This window comes from Poecilia reticulata, chromosome 13, assembly GCF_904066995.2.
Source record: "Poecilia reticulata chromosome 13, P_reticulata-male-v2, whole genome shotgun sequence".
Lineage (NCBI taxonomy): Eukaryota > Metazoa > Chordata > Actinopteri > Cyprinodontiformes > Poeciliidae > Poecilia > Poecilia reticulata.
Window position 1 is genome coordinate 3,190,733 of NC_088842.1, and position 21,124 is coordinate 3,211,856.

The 21,124-nt window shown below is 39.4% G+C and overlaps 1 protein-coding gene across 2 annotated transcripts in view; it reads left to right on the plus strand.

Moving 5' to 3' along the window:
• ulk2 (unc-51 like autophagy activating kinase 2) overlaps positions 1–21,124 on the plus strand; it is a 78,479-nt gene that overhangs the window by 19,475 nt on the left and 37,880 nt on the right. For both annotated transcript variants that reach the window (XM_008425215.3, XM_008425214.3), the window contains 2 exons: positions 17,573–17,605; positions 18,870–18,906. In XM_008425215.3, coding sequence (XP_008423437.1) covers positions 17,573–17,605; positions 18,870–18,906 — 70 coding nt within the window. The remainder of the gene's footprint in view (positions 1–17,572; positions 17,606–18,869; positions 18,907–21,124) is intronic.

A 21,124-nucleotide genomic window follows, 5' to 3' on the forward strand; every position in this document is an offset into this window, starting at 1 on the left:
TTTTTATTGTAATGGAACCTGTATTTGCCTTTGAATATTAGGTTTTATAATTGAATTTTTTTTGGCAGTGTTGAGAGGTTTTATTTTGGCTTTTTGCATTATTTAGCCTCTTCAGAGCCTTCATATGTTATCAGTCTGTTAAAGATAGTATTATCAATAGCAGTACAATTTGCACAATGCCTGTTTTGTTTTGTTTTCTTCTTGGAAAAAGTTATTAAAAAAAAGTTTTTATCTAAATTAAGGTGAATTCATGGTTCCTTTTTCCACATAATGTAACCGGAGGTGTTTATGATTAAAAAAAGAAAATAATTATATGATGGGTATCGGTGATCGGTATCGGTGATCGGCCCTCATGGGTGATCGGAATCGGCAGGAAAAAGCCTGATCGGCACATCTCTATTAAAAACTTAAAATGAAACCTTCATCTATGTAAGCAAAATGTTTCTTTAAACAAGAAGATAAATGATGCAAAGTAAATATCAAAATTACTAGTGGACCTTGGTTCTAACATTGTGACTCAGTCATTTGATGCAGAGATGTTTTGGTTTGATCTATGAGTGTTTTGGCTCCCTCTGGGCTTGCTTAGTTATGCGGCAACAGAAGCAGCTACTGTAAAAATATATTGAAAGTGAGATGTGGGGTTGCTGTTATGTAGCATTACAGATTGCAAGAAAACACGTAAATCAGGATTTGCAAAATAGTTGCCAAGAATTTTAACTCAAACATCATACATTTCACACCTCTACTGTAGTGTTTAACAGGAAGCTTGATAAAATTTAACATTATTTTAGGTCTGATTGTTTGTGCTTGTAATCTAGAGTTTATATTCCATCCGTGAACTACTTGGCTGTGTTGGGGTTTGGTGTGATAGCTTTGGCTTCAGCACTAGGACAGGATTAACACAGTGGTTTACATCCTATCAAGCAGTCAGCATGCTTAAACATCTCACCTGCCTCACACAGATTAACACACATAAATGCACCATTGTAAAAATACTGAATAGAGCTTGCTATGCAGAATGAGGTACATTTTATCTGAATAGACTTGAATCTGAATTTCTCAGACAGCAGCTTGATCTAAAAATTGTTAAACATGAAAGAATTTTAATGGTTAACAATGTCTTTATAAATCAGTGATCTGACTGACTAATTCCTGTTTTTATTGTATTTATTCTGATAAAAACAATTTTTTTTTTTCAAACTGAGGTTAAAAGTAATATTTCATATCAAGTGTGGGTGCACGGATTGCAGTTTTCTGACCAATTACCAATATTTAAAGCCTGGCCTGCCAATTCCGATTTTGGCCTTTTTTTTTTGTTGCCTTGTCCGAAATGTTGATAAATATAGCAAGAAAGTCAGAGTTTGCAACAGTGGGGTGACTATTAACAGCTACTGTGCAGCCATCACCTTATGGGCAGGTCTGTCAGACTTTCTCATGGCAGAGAAAAAGAGGACGGTGATTGATTCTTAGACCCTTGTCGAGGTTAAGATCAGTGGATAAGATCAGCTTCACATGCAAGTATTGACTGATCGCAGACCTGTTATGTAATAGAGTTCAGTCATATGAAAAAGTTTGGGCAGCCCTATTAATCTTAATCATTTTTATTTCTAAATATTTGGGTGTTTGCAACAGCTACTTCAGTTTGATATATCTAATAACTGATGGACACAGTAATATTTCAGTATTGAAATGAGGTTTATTGGACTAACAGAAAATGTGCAATACGCACCAACACAAAATTTGACAGGTGCAAAAATATGGGCACCTCAACAGAAAAGTGACATTAATATTTAGTAGATCCTCCTTTTGCAAAAATAACAGCCTCTAGTTCCTTCCTGTAGCTTTTAATGAGTTCCTGGATCCTGGATGAAGGTATTTTTGACCATTCCTCTTTATAAAACAATTCCAGTTGAGTTAAGTGTGATTGTGGACAGCCCGCTTCAGATCATCCCAGATGTTCAATGATATTCAGGTCTGGGGACTGGGATGGCCATTCCAGAACATTGTAATTGCTCCTCTGCATGAATGCTTGAGTAGATTTGGAGCTGTGTTTTGGATCATTGTCTTTCTGAAATATCCATCCCCAGCTTAACTTCAACTTTGTAACTGATTCTTGAACATTATTCTCAAGAATCTGTTGATATTGAGTGGAATCCATGCAACCCTCAACTTTAACAAGATTCCCAGTGCCAACATTGGCCACACAGCCCCAAAGCATGATCCCAAATTTTACAGTGGGCAGCAAGTGTTTTTCTTGGAATGCTGTGTTTTTTTCGCCGCCATGAATAACGCCTTTTTTTATGACCAAACAACTCAATCTTTGATTCTTCAGTCCACAGGACCTTATTCCAAAATGAAGCTGGCTTATCCAAATGTGCTTTTGCATACCTCAAGCGGCTCTGTTTGTGGCGTAATTGCAGAATAGGCTTATTTTGCATCACTCTCCCATACAGCTTCTCCTTGTTCAAAGTGTGCTCAATTGTTGAACGATGCACAGTGACACCATCTGCAGCAAGATGATGCTGCAGGTCTTTGGAGGTGGTCTATGGGATGTCCTTGACTGTTCTCACCATTCTTCTTCTCTGCCTCTATGATATTTTTCTTGGCCTGCCACTTCTGGGCTTAACAAGAACTGTCCCTGTGGTCTTCCATTTCCTTACTATGCTCCTCACAGTGGAAACTGACAGCTGAAATCTCAGATAACTTTTTGTATCCTTCCCCTAAACAACTGTGTTGAACAATCTTTGTTTTCAGATCATTTGAGAGTTGTTTTAAAGTGCCCAGGATGCCACTCTTCAGAGCAGATTCAAATAGGAGAACATCTTGCAATAGACCACCTTAAATACCTTTTCTTACGATTGGATACACCTGGCTATGAAGTTCAAAGCTTATTGAGGTTACCAAACCAATTTTGTGTTTTAGTAAGTCAGTGAAAAGTAGTTAAGGGTATTCAAATCAATAAAATGATAAGGGTGCCCATATTTTTTGCACCTGTCAAATTTTGTGTTAATGTCTACTGCACATTTTCTGTTAGTCCAATAAACCTCATTTCAATACTGAAATATTACTGTGTCCATAAGTTATTAGATAAATCAAACTGAAGTAGCTGTTGCAAACACCCAAATATTTAGAAATAAAAATGATTGATTAATAGGGGTGCCCAAACTTTTTTATATGACTATATGTAAAAGATTTCTGTTTCTTTTGAGGTTTTTCACCTAAATGACAACAGTGACCATCCATGCATAAATAAAGATGGAACAACTAAAATTAAGGCTCTTCATTGTTATTTCTATGAGATCCAAGCTGATAGAAATAACATGGGTTAGTGGTACCATTGTCATCATAGACTAATTACTTAAAATAGCACAATTCCAGGCTTTCCCCCAGCCTGTATTATAAGCCTGGCGGCCTGCCATGCTTTACTAGCCCCGCTGCCAGGCTAAGCGTTGCTTTTTTTACATTTCTGGGAATTTTTTTTTTTTATCGTTTTTTGGGTTGTTTTTTTTAAAGCTGGGCTGCAAGCGTTTCTTTTCCTCTTAGCATTTTGCTAGCAGAGCAGATTTATTCCTAAATAGATAGGTTTATAGTTAATGCATTTAAAGCCGACAGCGCGCGGACCAATCACACAGCTGGTGCCTCTGCGCTTTGCCTCACACGCTGCCGCTGCTTTACCTATAGCGCACACCTCCTTCCACTCAAACTGGACACAGGCTGACCTGTATGGATATTTACATAAACCTACTGTGAGGAATTATGATCCTTTGGAGAACTCTAGGTAAGAGTTTAAAGCCCGCCGCGTTAGCTCTGGTTGCGCAGCCCTATGTGAACCGCAGGACTAACTTGTAGCGAATTCAGAGGTCGCGTTGTGGAGTGGTGAGAATGATTTATCTTTGTGAACAAACTTTACATCTCAACACGCTGCCCAGAGTGTGGCTCTGTCTGTCTTCCCTGTAAAGTTTATGTCTGTGGTCCCGGTTGGCCGGAGAGTTTGTGGATAACGAGCAGCGCTAACCACTATCATGCAGGTTCAGCCCGGTGAGGAGCTTTAACGCTCTCCTCGGAGTCACGCATCACGCTGATTTTATATTATTTTTAGTATTTTTCCGGTTACACGATGCATCAAACCATATCAAATGGGTTGTCTACTTAAAGTTAATACGCGGCCGCACGGAGATCTGAGAAACTCGTCCCATAAACTCGACCAACCAGAATAGTCTCTGTGACGCTTAGTAAAAACTCAACAGACACGAAATGAAAGAGCTACTGAAGCCACATTAGCAGCATTGAATGAAATCTCCCGTTTGTTGCGCATCTCTGCGTACTGCAGCAGATTACAGGGCCGGTCCAAGGCTGCATGAGGCCTTGAGCAGAATTTGATTTAGGGGCCCCTTTTGTTGCTAAAAATATCAGCACCTCTTAACAGCTTCTGTGTTAGATTTAGTAAAATATGGGAGAAGGGAGTAGTTTAATTGGCCAGCCTAAAAAGCAATAAATTATAATCGCAGTTTACTAATTTGTATTTGTAAATTCAAAGATTAAACTCACAGTAACAGATTGTTGCTATGGTAACAAAACAAACTTGGCTATGAATATTATTTGAAGTTTTACAAAGTAAACTTGCCAGCTCCTTAAAATCTTGTATCTAAATGTTAAACAATTTAAAATAATTTATTGATAATCTCAATAAACAAGTGTTACATTTATGGATCTGTGGTCTGTTTTAAAATATTAGTGTTTATGGGGCTCCTGAAGCCCTCGGGGCCTGATGGAGCCGCTGACTTAATTTGGATTAAAGAGAAGTGCAAATTTGTTGTTTTTAGACTAGTTGTGGGTTTAAATAGCATTTCACTGGAGATGTTTTTCCGTAACATATAAATTACATTATACTTTTACATTTCCTGTCAACTTGATATATTTTAATGCAAAAACACGGTGGACCGCCGGTGGACCAGCAGTGGACCGCCTCGATGCCCCCACCACCGGGATTAGCAAGTTTTCTGGGGGAAACCCTGTAATTCACTACTCACCTGGCAGAAACAAGTCGACAGCCATTTAATGCTTCTTTTGATCCTAAATGCTTGACCCAACTTGAAACTAAATGATTGTATTCTCCAGGCTTTTGAAAGCTTTCTTCTGGTTCGTGGTAATATGAGGTTTGCAGCTCCAGTTAGTTACGTGGATTGCCTCGATGCCGGGTAAAATCTCAAGATTATAAGAGAAGTCCTTTTTTTTACTGAGATAATACTGATCATATCCTAAATATACACATTTTTTGAGATACATCAGCTGTTCCAGCCCATTCATGGCATTAGCGTACTCGTTGTGACCAATTTTGCTTTGTTTTGAACCGGAGAAATCCTCTTCCGGACCACCATCTGAATTTAGCACGTCATCCGGGTCACGTGACTGAAACCCAGCAATAGCCATGTGATCAGTATCAGTAGAAAATGCGTCTGATAGAATGTTGATCGTTTCACTGAACTCTAATCCAGAACTGCACAGCATTCTGGGGGATGGAAGCAGAGGAAAAAATTAGTTGCTCAAACTCTCATGGCCAACTAAGCTAGGTGGGTGCCATCAACAACTCTCTCACTTTTTGGTTGCCTAACAACAACTTCGGTAACTTGTACGGCAGCAGTTTCAGATTTTGCCACTGTGCCTCATAACTGCTTAAAAATAAAAACACCAGTGACGCAAACTGAAAGGAGGAAATGAGTACAACAGCTCGAGGAATCTGGATAAAACGGAAAAGGTCTTATCCATTTGGCAGCCAAAGACGAAAGAGAAATCCTACAACCACTAAAATATGCCATTCTATTTTTGTTCCCATTTTGTGAAGAAGGAAGTTGCACTCAGTGTCGTCTTCAGTGGCGCTCAGCGCAACCGTGGGGGCGGGAAGAGGCTTTTAAAAGGATTTGGTTGGTTTGATACAGTGCAATGTAAAAGAACCACAGCAGCTGGAAATGAAACAAATTTTATACATTTAAAGCTGACAGCTTTAAATACATAAATTTAGATTGAGGGGAAGTGAGAAGGAAAGGGGGCTGAGGGTGGATATATCTGGATCCGCTTGGTGAAATGGGGAGCCAGCTAGTTTCCTAGAAAGCCTACATTCTTTTAGCAGTTTGCTTTCCAGACATTTGAGAGGGTGGAACTGAAACGCTTTCACTGCTGCTGATAGAGGCACGTGAACACACTCCCAATCACCTGCACTGCAACATGTGCCTCTTGTGTTGATGCGTTGCTTCACCACAGGAGCAGGAGTTAACACGCATGATACACACCAGCCTGGGCAGTGGGATAATAAACATCTACTATTCTTTATCTCCCACTGTTCCTGGCCTTTCACCCTGCCTTTTTGTGTTTTCCTGCTCGTTCTGACTCTGTCACCGTTGTGTGCTGCTGCGTTCCTGAATGGAACACACACACAGACACACACCCCCACCCCACACAGACACTCCTGGTTCTTGTTTTTCCTATTCCACACACTATTACACAACCGTCAGCTGCTGCTGTTGGAATGTGACGCAACGACCCAACAGCCAAACAAACGCTGGTTTTCAGACTCTTGGCGGTATGATTTTTGTTTACGTCTGTGCTGAGTTTTTTTTCTTGCATTTTCTGCTGCCTTCATTTCTCCACAGCAACTTGTTGCTTTTAGCTGCTTGGGAAACTATTACATGACTGTGAGCATGGTCTGATGACAGAGACGGCTATTTATATCAGGGTTGTTTTTGAGGATTTTGATCTGGAAAGGATGGTTTTGGAGCCTAGCCCTTGGCTGGCAGCCCGCCATCTGCAGTCAAAACCCTCCCATTTTATCCAAGGCAGTGTGCTGCCAGAACACACTGGGCCATAAATATGATTTGAGCAGCCGTTTCTTTCATAACGGTTAGCTGCTACTTCCTCTAACTGTACAAACAAAGGCTGGCCTGTGTGCAGCCTCCTCCACCTGCCTTGTTTACAGCAAGCTGAAAACAGAAGCTTCTCTCCTTACCGTGACAGTTAATGGCTTCCGTCTTCTCCAATAGAAGTTTTCCTTGCATCAGGGAGGTTGTTTTTGAATAACAGTCATTAAGGATTATTATATTAATAAACCATTGGATGTAACAGAATGTGTTTCTGTGGGTTCTGAGACTTATCAATTACCCTTGTCCCATCCAGTGACAAGGTTGGGAACACACTGTTCCCAGCTCGGTTCTCTTTAAACTGTGCTGCACAATAAATCATTATGCAACCTCCCTTTAGCACACTTGGATGCATACAGTAGCACCTCCCCCATGTCATCCGACTACCTGCAGATGGAGAAATTGCAGGATTGAATTGGTCAATGTTGAGGATTTAATGGTTCAAGAACCGTCATGCTGCAGATTTAGTCTGACTAAATCTGCAGCATGACAGTGCTGTATCAGCAGCCTGCTATTTTATGCTGCTATATTTGGACTCATTCAAAGGTGATAATACAGTTATTGCCTTGTGCTTGGCCAGATGCAAATCTTAGAAGAAATTAATTTTTTGTTTAAGTTTGCAACTCTAATAGGTGATGAATTCTAGGGGTTGGAATCTTTTACTATATTTCTTTTATTTTAATTTTTGATGTCCATGATTTGATTCAAAATTATTAATTTCTGTTTAATATATAGGTATGCAAATGACACTCATAATTTACTCTAGTCCACTTTGCAAGGCAGAATGACAAATGAAGATATTAGTGTGTCTATTAAGTTTCAGATATTAAACATGATTGGAAGTAATTACTTCCTTCATCCTCTGTTTTGCTCTAACAAAACGGTCATGGAAAGAGCGCTACACCTTTCTGTAGAAAGCCTCCTTCGTGGATAACTGCATTTCAATTTACATCCAAGAGCTTTTAACCATTTGACAGTGTTTGTGAAAAATGTACATAATGTATCACTGCTTTGGCTAAATGTTTCATATTCGTGTCGCCTGCAGATACGGAAACCTGATAGTTTGAGCAGGCTATCTGTAGTGGTCAGAAGTTTAGAGTCTATATTCCTGTCTGAGCTCATTTCTGTCTAAAATCTGATCACATTTATTCATCTTTTGAACAAATGGGAATTCATTAGAAAATAAAGAATTAAAAAAATTAGAGGGAATTGATATGCAATATTCGTGACAGAAACTGCAAATAGTCATTTTGAAATATGCTTTACGTTTATTTCAGTTGTTTATTAAGCTGACTCATTAAACCAGAAAGTTTTTATATACTTTATTTTTCTTTGTTTTTAAACATACACATGCACACAATCAGAACATGAAGGGTAGGCCAGGCAGCAGGCAGTCATACTGATGACGATTACAAATTTATAGAGATTTCACTGTATGGAGTTACAAAAAATAAATACAGAGGAAAACTCCCAGATGTCTGTTCGAGTGATGTAGAATCACAATCATCAACTGTTACACACTTTTGGTTATAAAATAATCCTATTTTTCCCAAAGTCTCTCTCCTTTCTCCAAGTCAACATTTCCATATTGTGGATCAGGTTTATGATATTAACAAGAAGCTTCATAGTAGGGGGTCCAGGCCAACATTTAGTAGCCTTCTTGCTTGCAATCAGAAATATCTTCAACATATATGTGTCCTTATTATTGAGTCCGTCAGGAAGTATTCCAAGGTACATGGCAGGAAATGAAAAGACTAAAGTTATACCCAGAATTTCATAGATTACTCGATTAACATCCTTCCAGAAGGTTTTCAACTGTGGACAGTCCCAAAAGATATGAAAGCAGTCTGCAGAGACCACACCGCATTCCCTCCAGCAAGAGAACTGAGAACCACCCAGTTTCGATTTCTGCTTTGGCGTAATAAAAAATCTGCTTAGATTATTCCAACAAAAATCACGCCATGTTAAAGAATTTGTGGTGGATAGAATATTCCTCCAAATTCGCAGGTCTGACTGCGAATTTGGTGTTCCAGCTAAATCCTGAATATACCCAATTTGGGTTGTATTGGAGTTTTTATCGCAACCTGTGGGGGTTTTCCTGTCTGGGAACGAGAATACTACCTGCTGAATGTGACAGGTAGCCAATCAGAAAGCAGAGATGCGCAACAAACGGGAGATTTAATTCCATGCTGCTAATGTGGCTTCAGTAGCTCTTTCATTTCGTGTCTGTTGAGTTTTTAATAAGCGTCACAGAGACTATTCTGGTTGGTCGAGTTTATGGGACGAGTTTCTCACGCGCGTATTAACTCTAAGTAGACAACGCATTTGATATGGTTTGATGCATCGTGTAACCAGAAAAATAATACTAAAAATAATATAAAATCAGCGTGATGCGTGACTCCAAGGAGAGCGTTAAAGCTCCTCACCGGGCTGAACCTGCATGATGAGGTTAGCGCTGCTCGTTATCCACCAACGCTTAGGCCAACTGCGACCACAGACATAAACTTTACTGGGAAGACAGACAGAGCCACACTCTGGGCAGCGTGTTGAGATGTAAACGCCGCATATAATTGTTCGTTCACAAAATAACTCATTCTCACCACTTCACAACGGTCCTCTGAATTCGCTACTACAAGTTATTCCTGCGGTTCACATTGAGCTGTGCAACCAGAGCTAACGCGGCTGGTTTTAAACTCTTACCTAGAGTTCTCCAAAGGATCATAATTCCTCACAGTAGGTTTATGTAAATATCCATACAGGTCAGCCTGTGTCCAGTTTGAGTGAAAGGAGGCGCCAGCTGTGTGATTGGTCCGCGCTGTCGGGTTTAAATGCATAAACTATAAACCTATCTATTATAAACCTGTCCTTTAGGAATAAATCTGCTCTGCTTGTGAAATGCTAAAAGCAAAAGAGACGCTTGCAGCCCGGTGGTATGCCCAGAAAAGCACGCCTGCCCAAATTTGCATCCCCTGTCGCGGGAGCGCGCATCGCTCTAAGCTCTCGCATATTAGCTGTGTGAAGCTGACACCCCACCCACGTCAAATAGTCTGAATGGTTAGTGCTCCGTTTGTGCAGGTTTGTGCCGTTAAAATTTTCATTTGTGCAGTTTTGGTTTCTGAGATATTAAACGTTATTTTTTAGGTCATCTAGAGTTCACCATCCCCCCATATCGCTCCAAAACAAACCAAAGTGGGCTAATTCGTTAGTGCTCCGTTTGTGCAGGTTTGTGCCATTAAAATTTTCGTTTGTGCAGTTTTGGTTTCTGAGATATTAAAAGTTATAATTTTGAGCTGAAAATCTGAACATTGACCAGGAGAAGCAGTGTCTGAGTCATACTGTGTCCACAGGGCTTTCAGGATCACTTCCTTGATTAACTTCCAAGCATGACCAGATGTTGTGTCTGTTCAGCTTTACAAATATGTACAGACTTTTTGCAGACATTTTATTTCCCAACTGCTGACTTATCTCTGTCCAGACAGCGGCAGCTGGAGTGGCTATATGACCGTTTTCTAGAATGGCCTCTTTTGAGTTGCAGAGAACTGCGAAAAGAGACTCTCTGTCTACTCCTGGTTGTCGAGGCATCTAGTTAAAAAATAAAAAGGCTTTTATTAGCATTGCTTAAAATAATTATTGCCTACATGATTTCAAAGAAGCCACAAATTGTATTCTAGCAGTGTCTGCACACTTAAAATAGTCTTGAATTAAAAAATATATATATAATTCAATAATGCATCGTTACTTGAAAATGTAAGTACCTGTTAAATTTTTATTTTCCTTTGGAATACATTTTTTAATTGAATTCAGAAGATGTGCCCTTTGTGCATATGCTTAAGTGTTAATGATTCAATATAAATGTAAAGGCTGCAAGATGATGCCTCGCTATGTTTCAGAAGGTTTGAAATATCCACTTAATACAAGTTGTGAATTTAAATAAATGCATATATAAGCTAGCCCTGCATACATCCTCTCTGCTTTTATGGGGATGGATTGCATTGAGTCAATATTTTATGTGAAACCCCGATTTTGTTGAAAAAATCGGGGTTGAAAAAATTCAAAAAATGACTTATTCAAAACGATTTGAGACCGCTAGAATATTAACGAGAGGTTGAAATTACACTTGCTCTGCCACCAAAACAAGATCGGCGGTGGTGGGGGAGGGGGCTCACTACAGTATGGGTGGAGCCAATCCCAGTTGTGTGAGAACTATGTCAAAGTTCGCAAAACATGTGGAGCTTTTCAAAATCCTTGAAGCCCATACACATTTAATGTAAGAAATTGGATGAAATGAAAGTCGTTGCATTGAAAATATATTTACTAAATATTAAGTACATTACTTGGATGAACTTTGAAATAATGACACATTTCCGTTTTACTCTGCAAAAACTTTGCTCAAGCAACTAGCAAATTGGCCGTTATAGGCTCATGTAATTTTTTTACACGTTTGCTGCATAATCAGCAGACAGTACATCAACAATGTGAATATAATTTTTCAGACCACCTCTGAAATCAAAGCACAGTTGAACAGGTTATACACATTATGTTAGGGTCAGGCTGCATGTCCTTTATTAGCAGGATTCAATTATTGTGGAGAGAACGCTACGTTCGTGAAAAAACATTGCTATCTTAAAACATTTCTTGAAATGAGACACATTTTTTCTTGTTCTAAGTCTTTATTGAAGTTCAAAACAAAATGTACACATTGTACAACAGCTGAAAATCTGAAGAATTAAAAGAAGTAGCCCACATTTAGGTTTTATTTGGAACATGATAGGGTGACGGTGACGTCATTGGCCAAAATTATAACTTTTAATATCTCAGAAACCAAAACTGCACAAACGAAAATTTTAATGGCACAAACCTGCACAAACGGAGCACTAACGAATTAGCCCACTTTGGTTTGTTTTGGAGCGATATGGGGGGATGGTGAACTCTAGATGACCTAAAAAATAATGTTTAATATCTCAGAAACCAAAACTGCACAAACGAAAATTTTAACGGCACAAACCTGCACAAACAGAGCACTAACAAATTAGCCCACTTTGGTTTGTTTTGGAGCGATATGGGGGGATGGTGACGTCATCGGCCAAAATTATAACTTTTAATATCTCAAAGACGAAAGCTGCACAAACGAAAATTTTAACGGCACAAACCTGCACAAACGGAGCACTAACGAATTAGCCCACTTTGGTTTGTTTTGGAGCGATATGGGGGGATGGTGACGTCATCTGCCAAAATTATAACTTTTAATATCTCAAAGACGAAAGCTGCACAAACGAAAATTTTAATGGCACAAACCTGCACAAACGGAGCACTAACGAACTAGCCCACTTTGGTTTGTTTTGGAGCGATATGGGGGGATAGTGAACTCTAGATGACCTAAAAAATAATGTTTAATATCTCAGAAACCAAAACTGCACAAACGAAAATTTTAACGGCACAAACCTGCACAAACGGAGCACTAACCATTCAGACTATTTGCTGGATTTTTTGACGTGGGTGGGGTGTCAGCTTCACACAGCTTCGCATATTGACGAGGAAACGGATAAAAATATGACCGAAGAGAAAATTTTAAAGATATTTGTAACATTATCACGTTTCTCAACCATGTAATCCCTAATACGGTGGGTTTTATTTCGCAAATTATTTGAAATAAATACGGCTTTTACACTTTTATTGACACATATGAGTCGAACTTTTTTTTCAGTCCGTGTGTTGTAAACGTTCTCCGCAAATGGTTTGAAATTCTCTGCTTTGTCTTTTGATACCATAATAGCTCAAACGCATTACAACAGAGACCCATTATGTAGAACATTTTATATCATGCTTCACTTCTAGTCTGTTAATTTAGGAGGAAATGCAACTTAATTTATGAGCCTGAAAATATTTGCATCCGTCTTGTTGATATGAAACTTATAGCATTAGCTCAGAGAACAAGTGTCATTACGTAGAAGAGATTAAATCCTTTCAGCTCTTTATTTCCCCCAATTAGCACAGGGATGCATGTTTTGGCAATATACATTTTGAGCCTGCCAAAATATGCATCCCCTCTCTATTCTCCTCAAATATTATCCAATTGATTTAACTTAAAACAGCAGTTCTTGGAGCTACTCTCATTATGTAGAAAAAGTTATTTCACTCTTAACTCTTGAATTCTTCAAATTAACACAGGGATGCGTTTTTGGGCAATATGGATTTCCAGCCTGCCAAAATATGCATCCCCTCTCTATTCCCCTCAAATATTATCCAATTGATTTAAAACTTATAACAGCAGTTCTTGGAGCTACTCTCATTATGTAGAAAAAGTTATTTCACTCTTAACTCTTCATTTCTCAAAGTTAGCACAGGGATGCATTTTTGGGCAATATGGATCCCAGTGCTAAAAAAAGGATTCCTGACCAATTTTATTTTATCCCAGTGTTTATTTTATTTGTCTTATTCTTATTCTATAAAACACACCTAAAAACCTTCAATTTCCTCAAAAGCCGACAGTGCGCCTTATAATCCGGTGCGCCTTATATATGGACCAATATTGAGCCACCACAGGTCTAGCAACTACAGTAAGCAGCCGCCAACTTCATTTTCCTCCGTAGAAGAAGAAGCGTGCGGTGCATGCTGGGATAGTTGTCAAATTCTATTAATAAAGTTTGACTGACCTATCTACCTACCGACCGTCTGGAATCAGGTCATCTGCAGGTCATTTAGCGCCACGTTCTCCACGAACGTGCTGTGCGCGAACGGAGAAGGGTGACCATCGTCCGGCCATGCCCCGGCCCAGTCGTGGAAGGCTCTCCTCGCCAACCGGAGTCGGACTGTTTTGTTGACATTCCGTTTAGTGCAGCTCCATCTAGTGGATGCATAACGTAACTCCAGCCTCTACTGTAGCGTCTATTCTGTACGCCTTATAATGCGTACAGCCTTATATGTGAAAAAAGTTTTAAAATCGGCCATTCATTGAAGGTGCGCCTTATAATCCAGTGCGGAAAATACGGTAACCTCATATAATTGAGCCAAATCTTTTGTTAGTATAGCACCCAAATGTTCTATTTGTAATTGGTGCCAATTAAATTGATAACTAACTGTTTTGTTGGAACAAAATGGAAGGTCAAAATTTTGATTTTTTTGTATTGTGAGGGATTTACCCCCTCCCTAACAGGTGCTGTTTTTTGTGTACTTTATATATTCAAATTTATTTGGGTAAATGTATTGTTTGGGGAATGTAGCTTGATTTATTTACTTTTTTTAATCATCTTATCTCTTTGAGGTCACCTGGTCATGTGTTGCCATGGAAGCGCGCCCATGAGCACTGACAAGGACCTGGTGGTTACAATCAGTCTCATTGGGAAAATCAGTCTCATTGGGAAAATCCATTGTCTGAGAGGGATTAGAGTTGTATATTTGATTTTGTTTGGATCCAGATTGTTTTTGTTTCTAGTTTTGTTTGAGTTAATCGTAACTGTGTAGACATTTTTTAGGAATAGTTTAGTACAAATGTTTGTTCTTTCTTTCTAGAAATATGAATGTCTCCACCCCTCTAATTAGTCCTGGTGGAAGCCAATCCCTTAAAACCCAGGTGGTTCAGATGAGTAGGAGATTCTTCTTCTTGTTTTGACTAACATGCTATGTTGTAAACTGAACTGAAATGTGTGAAACTGAAGATAAAAGGAAAAAATATTGAGAGCTCTAAAAACTGCTGGTTCCAGTCTGGTTTCTTTTTGATCGCAAACTAACACTTGGTGTCAGAAGTGAGATGCGACACTGATGTCCAGATAAGTGCTAATTATGGGTCCAAAGCAGCAGACAAAAGGCCCTAAAGTTGCGGAATCGGCTCCAGTGGAGGAAGCAGAGCAGGATGGAGCTACACGTCAGCCGACTTTGCAGCATCTGTGGACATGAAGAACATTGCTGCCATGCTGGAAAAATGTCTTCAGTTCCAGAGTGACTTTGTTGACAGATAGGACAAAGAAGGATGTAAGCAAGAAAGAAGATGGCAAAAGATACAGGCTGAAGTTAACAATCTGAGAGATGACTTGGAGAAGCAGCAGAAAACTGAAGCTTGTTCTCATTCAGGCCCCTCTTCAGAAGGTGATGTAGAGCCAGCATATCGGCATCAATCTAGAGGTGAGCCAAAACAAAGAGCCTGGACTCAATCTGATATTCCAAAGTTTGAGGAGGGAGAGGACATTGAACAGTACCTGACAACCTTTGAAAGGTTAGCAACGACATACCAGTGGCCCGAGAGGGACTGGGCAGTAAGGTTGGTACCTCATCTCACCAGCAGAGCCCGAGAAGCGTATGTGGCCATGGCTGCAGAGGATTCCTGTGACTATGGTGAAGTAAAAGCAGCCATCTTGACAAAGTATGAAATTAATTAAGTGTACCGACAACAATTTAGAGAGCCAGAGGTCCGTGTGAATGAAACCCCTCGAGAGCTCTACAACCGTCTGAAAGACCTTTACCTGAAGTGGATACAGCTTCAGAAGAGAAGAAAGGATGAGGTTCGGGAGATCCTGGAACAGTTCTACAATTCTCTGTCATCAGAGCTGAGAGTATGGGTCAAAGAGAGAAACCCAGCATCGGCACAAGAAGCAGCAGAACTTAACTTCCTGGCTGCAAGACGGGGACCAAAAACCTTCCAATACCAGTTCAAGATAGGTTACATTCCAGGAAAAGAGAATACAGTTGCAGACTTTGTCTCGCTGTGTACACAGATAATTATAATTATCTCGTTCACACGGTATATATTTTTCATTAAGTATTTAACAAACAAATGGCTTCTACGCGATAAGTGAAATTAAATTAATTGTCTAATATAAAAAAAATAGTTTGGTGCTACCGGGCTCAGAGTCTGAGAGGCTTTTCCTCTAACATTTTTTTTGCCTATTATTTAGTGGAAATATTGATATTGATGAGACTTTCTCCAAATTAACCTTTTTCAACCTTTATAGCTCCACTGTTGAAAATGAGGCTCTAACATTCACAAATGACAGTGAAATAAAATCCAGTCCAACGTCTGGTTTGAGGTGATTCCTCTGGAACCTGTTGGAGGAAAAATATCCCAACTTCAGAAGATGAGCTTTAACTTAACAGAGCTCTGTGGTTCCTCCTGTCAGCATGAGAGTCAGGATGAGGAGGCACCATGTTAGGAAGAGAAGTGGAAGCTGCAGGATCTTCAGACCAAATAGGTCATGATGCTGGGCTGCTGATTATCTCTCTGTCTGGACACAGGAACAATATAACCAGTATAAAAGATAAAATGAATGGCTATATGCCAGACATGGAAAACTGGGATGCACTCCATGCCACGATGTTCAGAATTTAGGTCTGATGGCATCTCAAGGTGTCAACATTGCAGCCAGTGTAGTTTTAAAATATAATGTTGATATATAAATTATATCAACATTTCAAAATAAAACCTACAGAAAGCCTCAACAAACCTTTTAAAGTAGGAAATATTTATGTATTTAGTGTTAATCTATTTGTATGTCTTGTTCTTTAAATGACCATTTGTATTATTTTGGCTGATATTATTATGCATTAAATAAGCAAATAATCAAACCAGTAAAAGCACAATAAGAAACTTACTCACAGCAAAATGTTCTGTACCATATCAGCCTCGGGAGATGATTGAAGGATGAAGAGACGTTGATGTCAAGTGTTTTAGGTTCTGATGAGTCTGCAGTGTTCCTCTTCTGAGAAACGCTAAGCCACGATGGACAAATTATTTTTTTAAATGCCTGTGTTCATCCTCACTAACATTATTCAGCGTAGGATTTGCATCTTCCCTCGAAAGTTTGTATCTTTATGAGAGGTTTTACTTCTAAGTACGGTGAAGAATCGGGTCGAGGATGGTGTAAAAAGAAACGGGTTGATAGCACCTCACCACAGCTGCGTAGTATCCGTCTCTAGGCAACCGTGACAACAGCGTCAGTCCATAGCGTTCTGGGGTCCTGTGTAGCTCCCGCCACAACTATTTAGCTGACCTTAATATTTTCTGTTTTGTTTTGGTCATTATTGTTACACTTAGTGTTGATATGTGTGTGATAGACGGACATTTAACAGCCAAATACGGGACGATTGGCAACCTTACCCACCACCTTTCTCAGTGAGCTAATTGTAGCAGGCAAGGCCTCATCCGCCATCTTCGCTCCTTCCTCGATGGGGTGTGTTCCGCAAGCTTTGCTTTAGCGTTGCATTTCTGAGTTCCGAGACTGGACTTGTCCCTTCTTATTTTTATCCCCACTCATTCTTCTTGAGAAAAATAAACACCTTGACACCATAAATTATGGGGGCTTTTATATCTAGCGATGTAGTTCCTCTTTTCTATGCTGCCATACTAATCGCCATGACACCGGAAGTCAAACCAAAAAGTTTTTATAGAGAAATGTGACATACTAGAAGTAAAAACAGATTATGGCATGTAGTAGACTTGTACCACCACACTCCATATTGTTCACCATGGTTGACATTTGTATTGTAACAAACGCTATATAAGTTGAGAGAAGTAACCATCAATAAAAATGTCTTTATGCTAACACAAATGAAGTGTTGATGCCGTGTACTTTAAAACAAACCCAGTGACTGTTTTCCTGTTGCTGTGGTGAAGCAGACAGCTGCTTCAGGACGAATGGCTCCTCTTACTGATTCCGTCTCCTCTCTTCCAGGAAACTCCCAGCTCTGTGTTCTTGGTCATGGAGGTAAGTTTAGAAACTTGAGTCAGGCTCTGAAAATACTCAAAATTATGTATCCTCTAGCTAGCTTGTGTAAGTCCTCCGCTCTGTCCACTCCCTGGGTCACATTGGCCCCTCGTAAATAAGTAACAACTATTAAAGGGGGGGTATTATGTTAAATCCACTTTTTTGAGCTATAGCACTATGCTATTCCCTCATCAAAAGCATAACCTGGAGTGTTTCTTTGATTCTTTCATGCAGACATAAATCCTCCTTACATTTGCCGTTTCCAAATTTCTGAGCTTCAGCCTCAGAGGGAAGACCTCCCATGCGATTTCCTCCCTCAGCTCCTTAAGACTAGCCATCAGCAATTAGCAAACACCTGGTGGATCTGCACATCTGTTGGGTTCATTATAGGAGCTACTATTCAGTAGCAACATTGTTGAAAGATTATTAGAGGAGCAATGTTGTGATGACTTCACAGAGTTTCAGAAAGTAGGATTTTTTTAAAAGACAGGTGCAATTTCAAGGAGTTAAATTACAAAATCAAATTGCTTTTAGTCATATTTGATATATATTGCATTTTTATAACAACTAAATTAAAATAGCTACTTGATTGTGCTATAAAATATATGCGTGGAAGATGCATAATATTGCCCCTTTAAAGCCTTCAGAGCTTTAAATACGAGTGTTGTGCACCGACCTCCACATCACTAGAACAGATCATTAGACTGGAGATGCCCAACACATTTCTCAAATTGATGCTGGAGGACCAATGTTGCCGCACATTGCTTCTGATCCAGATTCCTGCTGCCGTCTTTCCTTTACAGTTCATTCACAACAGTGTTTACATGTGAAAAATTCCTTGATTGAATTGAAAACAAAAAAACCCTGAATGTATAATTTATACGAGTGCAAAATTAATTAATCCAGTCATAACTAAGGTCCAATAGCCAGAGTTGTGTTTCAGGGGTGGAAATAATTAGCCCATAAGTCTCTTAAGAAGGCGAAAAGCAACAAGCAGCTTCTGAGCATTTCGCTTTTCTCTCAGAAGATCACCTTTTAACATATCAGCCTATTGTGTTCCCCTTCTTAAATAAGGGTAAATGGTTGTCAGCAGTGATAAGGCTCCAGACATCCTCTGCATTAATTGATGAGCCTGCTGTTATCAGGACTAGGACTTGAACATAAGCAGAGACACCCTCCAACATTAACTGTATGTTCTCATGATGACATAATGCACTCTTCAGCTGAACTATGTTGAATCTGATGGTGTCTGTCTCCTTCACAGTACTGCAATGGAGGTGATCTTGCTGACTATCTGCAAGGTAAGACTCGCTAATCTGTGTGACATGCACACAGATTGTCATGGATCAAAGTCAATAATACTGCATTGGAGGAAAAGCCATGTGACTGCAGTAGCCGTTTCAAGTGTAAGTGTATGTGGTGGGAGTGGGGGGATCTTTGTGTGAGATGGCTTGTGTATAATTGAGGGGGTGTAAAGAACGTATTTGTAATTGATGCTCTCAACCTCAAAAATTTAAAGGGGGGCAGTATTATATATGTCAAGTTTTTTTTCTCTCTTTAAACCACTTCAGTTTCTGCCCAAACTTGAAAAAGCTTGCTTCCCTCAAAGAAATGCAGGAACCACTCATCTCGGCAACATCTTTTATTTATTTTTTCTTTTTGTCTTTAAATTATTTCAATTGACAGAGTAAGACCACCATGAATTCGCATATGTAGTCAGAGTAGTCGCAGAGCAGGTTGAAAACCTACAAACAAATTTTTAAAAAATCAATTACAGATCACAAGAAACTAATTAACTAGTTTTCCAGGTAATGTTAACAATCTACTTTTAAGTTAAAAGTGAATGAACAAACAAACTATATTCCAAACACATAAAACCCATTGAATCTCAAGGCTAATTTAGTCTTCTGAATGCAGATTATTTGATGTAATATCCAGTTCCTACCAGTGGTGTCTTTGTTGAAGCTTGAAGCTGAGGCTCTTTGTCTGCAGAGATCATTGTGAGCACAGGTGTGCCAAGTTACCTTATAGACTTCAGATGGGCCTGAGTGAAAAGGATGGGTGCGCTTGATTCTCTGTGATGTGTGTGCCAGTTGGGTCGAGATAGTAAATGCACTCACAAGTGTCTCATTTGCTGTTTTAACTTGACAATGTAAAATCAACTTTTTTGAGCTTTTTGTCATGTTGTGCTGTTCCCTCATCAAAAACATACCTGGAGTGTTGCTTTGATTCTTTCACACATGTTTGAGAAATCCTTTAATCTCCATGGCAGCCATTCAGTGGTGCAAAACACAACTGAATGTATGCCTAAAGAATGGAGGTGGACCTAGCCCCACCTCCGAGACGCAGCTCCTCCTGAGATCTGCAGTTTTATCTTGATTTACTGTATAAAATAACCATGTATTTCTACTATCAGCCTAAAATTATGTCCCATTCATGAATCATTGGTTTACTTAGTTGCTAGCACAAACAGCAACTTTTACTCATCCCAAAATTTTAAAATATAAAATTTTTTTTGTGTAGCATCTGAATCCTTATAGTTCTGACTTTTAAACTGGAGGCAATGTTGTTGAAAGTCAAGCAAAGCATGGAAACTCCCTTTCTGGAATTTCTTAAATAACTGTGGTGTGAAGCAGGGGTCACCAACACGATGCGGGCACCCCAGGGTTTCCCCCAGAAAACTTGCTAAGCCCGGTGGTCGGGGTGTCGAGGCGGTCTACTAGCGGTCCACCGGCAGTCCATCGGCGGTCAACCGGCGGTCAACCGGCGGTCCACCGTGTTTTTGTATTAAAAGATGTTAAATTGACAGGAAATGTAAAAGTATTACTGTATTACAGTATGTTATGGGAAAAAACAACAAATTTGCACTTCTGTTTAATCCAAATTAGGTTAGCGGCTCCATCAGGCCCCCAAGGGCTTCAGGGACCCCATAAATACTAATATTTTAAAACAGACCACAGATCCATAAATGTAACACTTGTTTATTGATATTATCAATGCTGTTAAATTTTATTCCGTTCTTTAGGAAAATTAAATTAAATGATTTTAAATTGTTTGACATTTAAATACAAGATTTTAAGGAGCTGGCAAGTTTACTTTGTAAAACTTCAAATAACAATATTCATAGTTAGATTGTTTTGTTACCATAGCAACAATCTCATGCTGTGAGTTTAATCTTTGAATTTACAAATACAAATGAGTAAACTGCTATTATAGCTTATTGCTTTTTAGGCTGGCCAATTAAACTACTCCCTTCTCCCATATTTTACTAAATCTAACTCAGAAGCTGTTAGAGGTGCTGATGTTTTTAGCAACAAAAGGGGGCCCCTAAATCAAATTCTGCTTAAGGCCTTATGCAGCCTTGGGCCGGCAGAGATGCGCAACAAACGGGAGATTTAATTTAATGCTGCTAATATAGCTTCAGTAGCTCTTTCATTTCGTGTCTGTCGAGTTTTTAATAAGCGCCACAGAGACAATTCTGGTTGGTCAAGTTTATGGAACGAGTTTCTCAGATCTGCG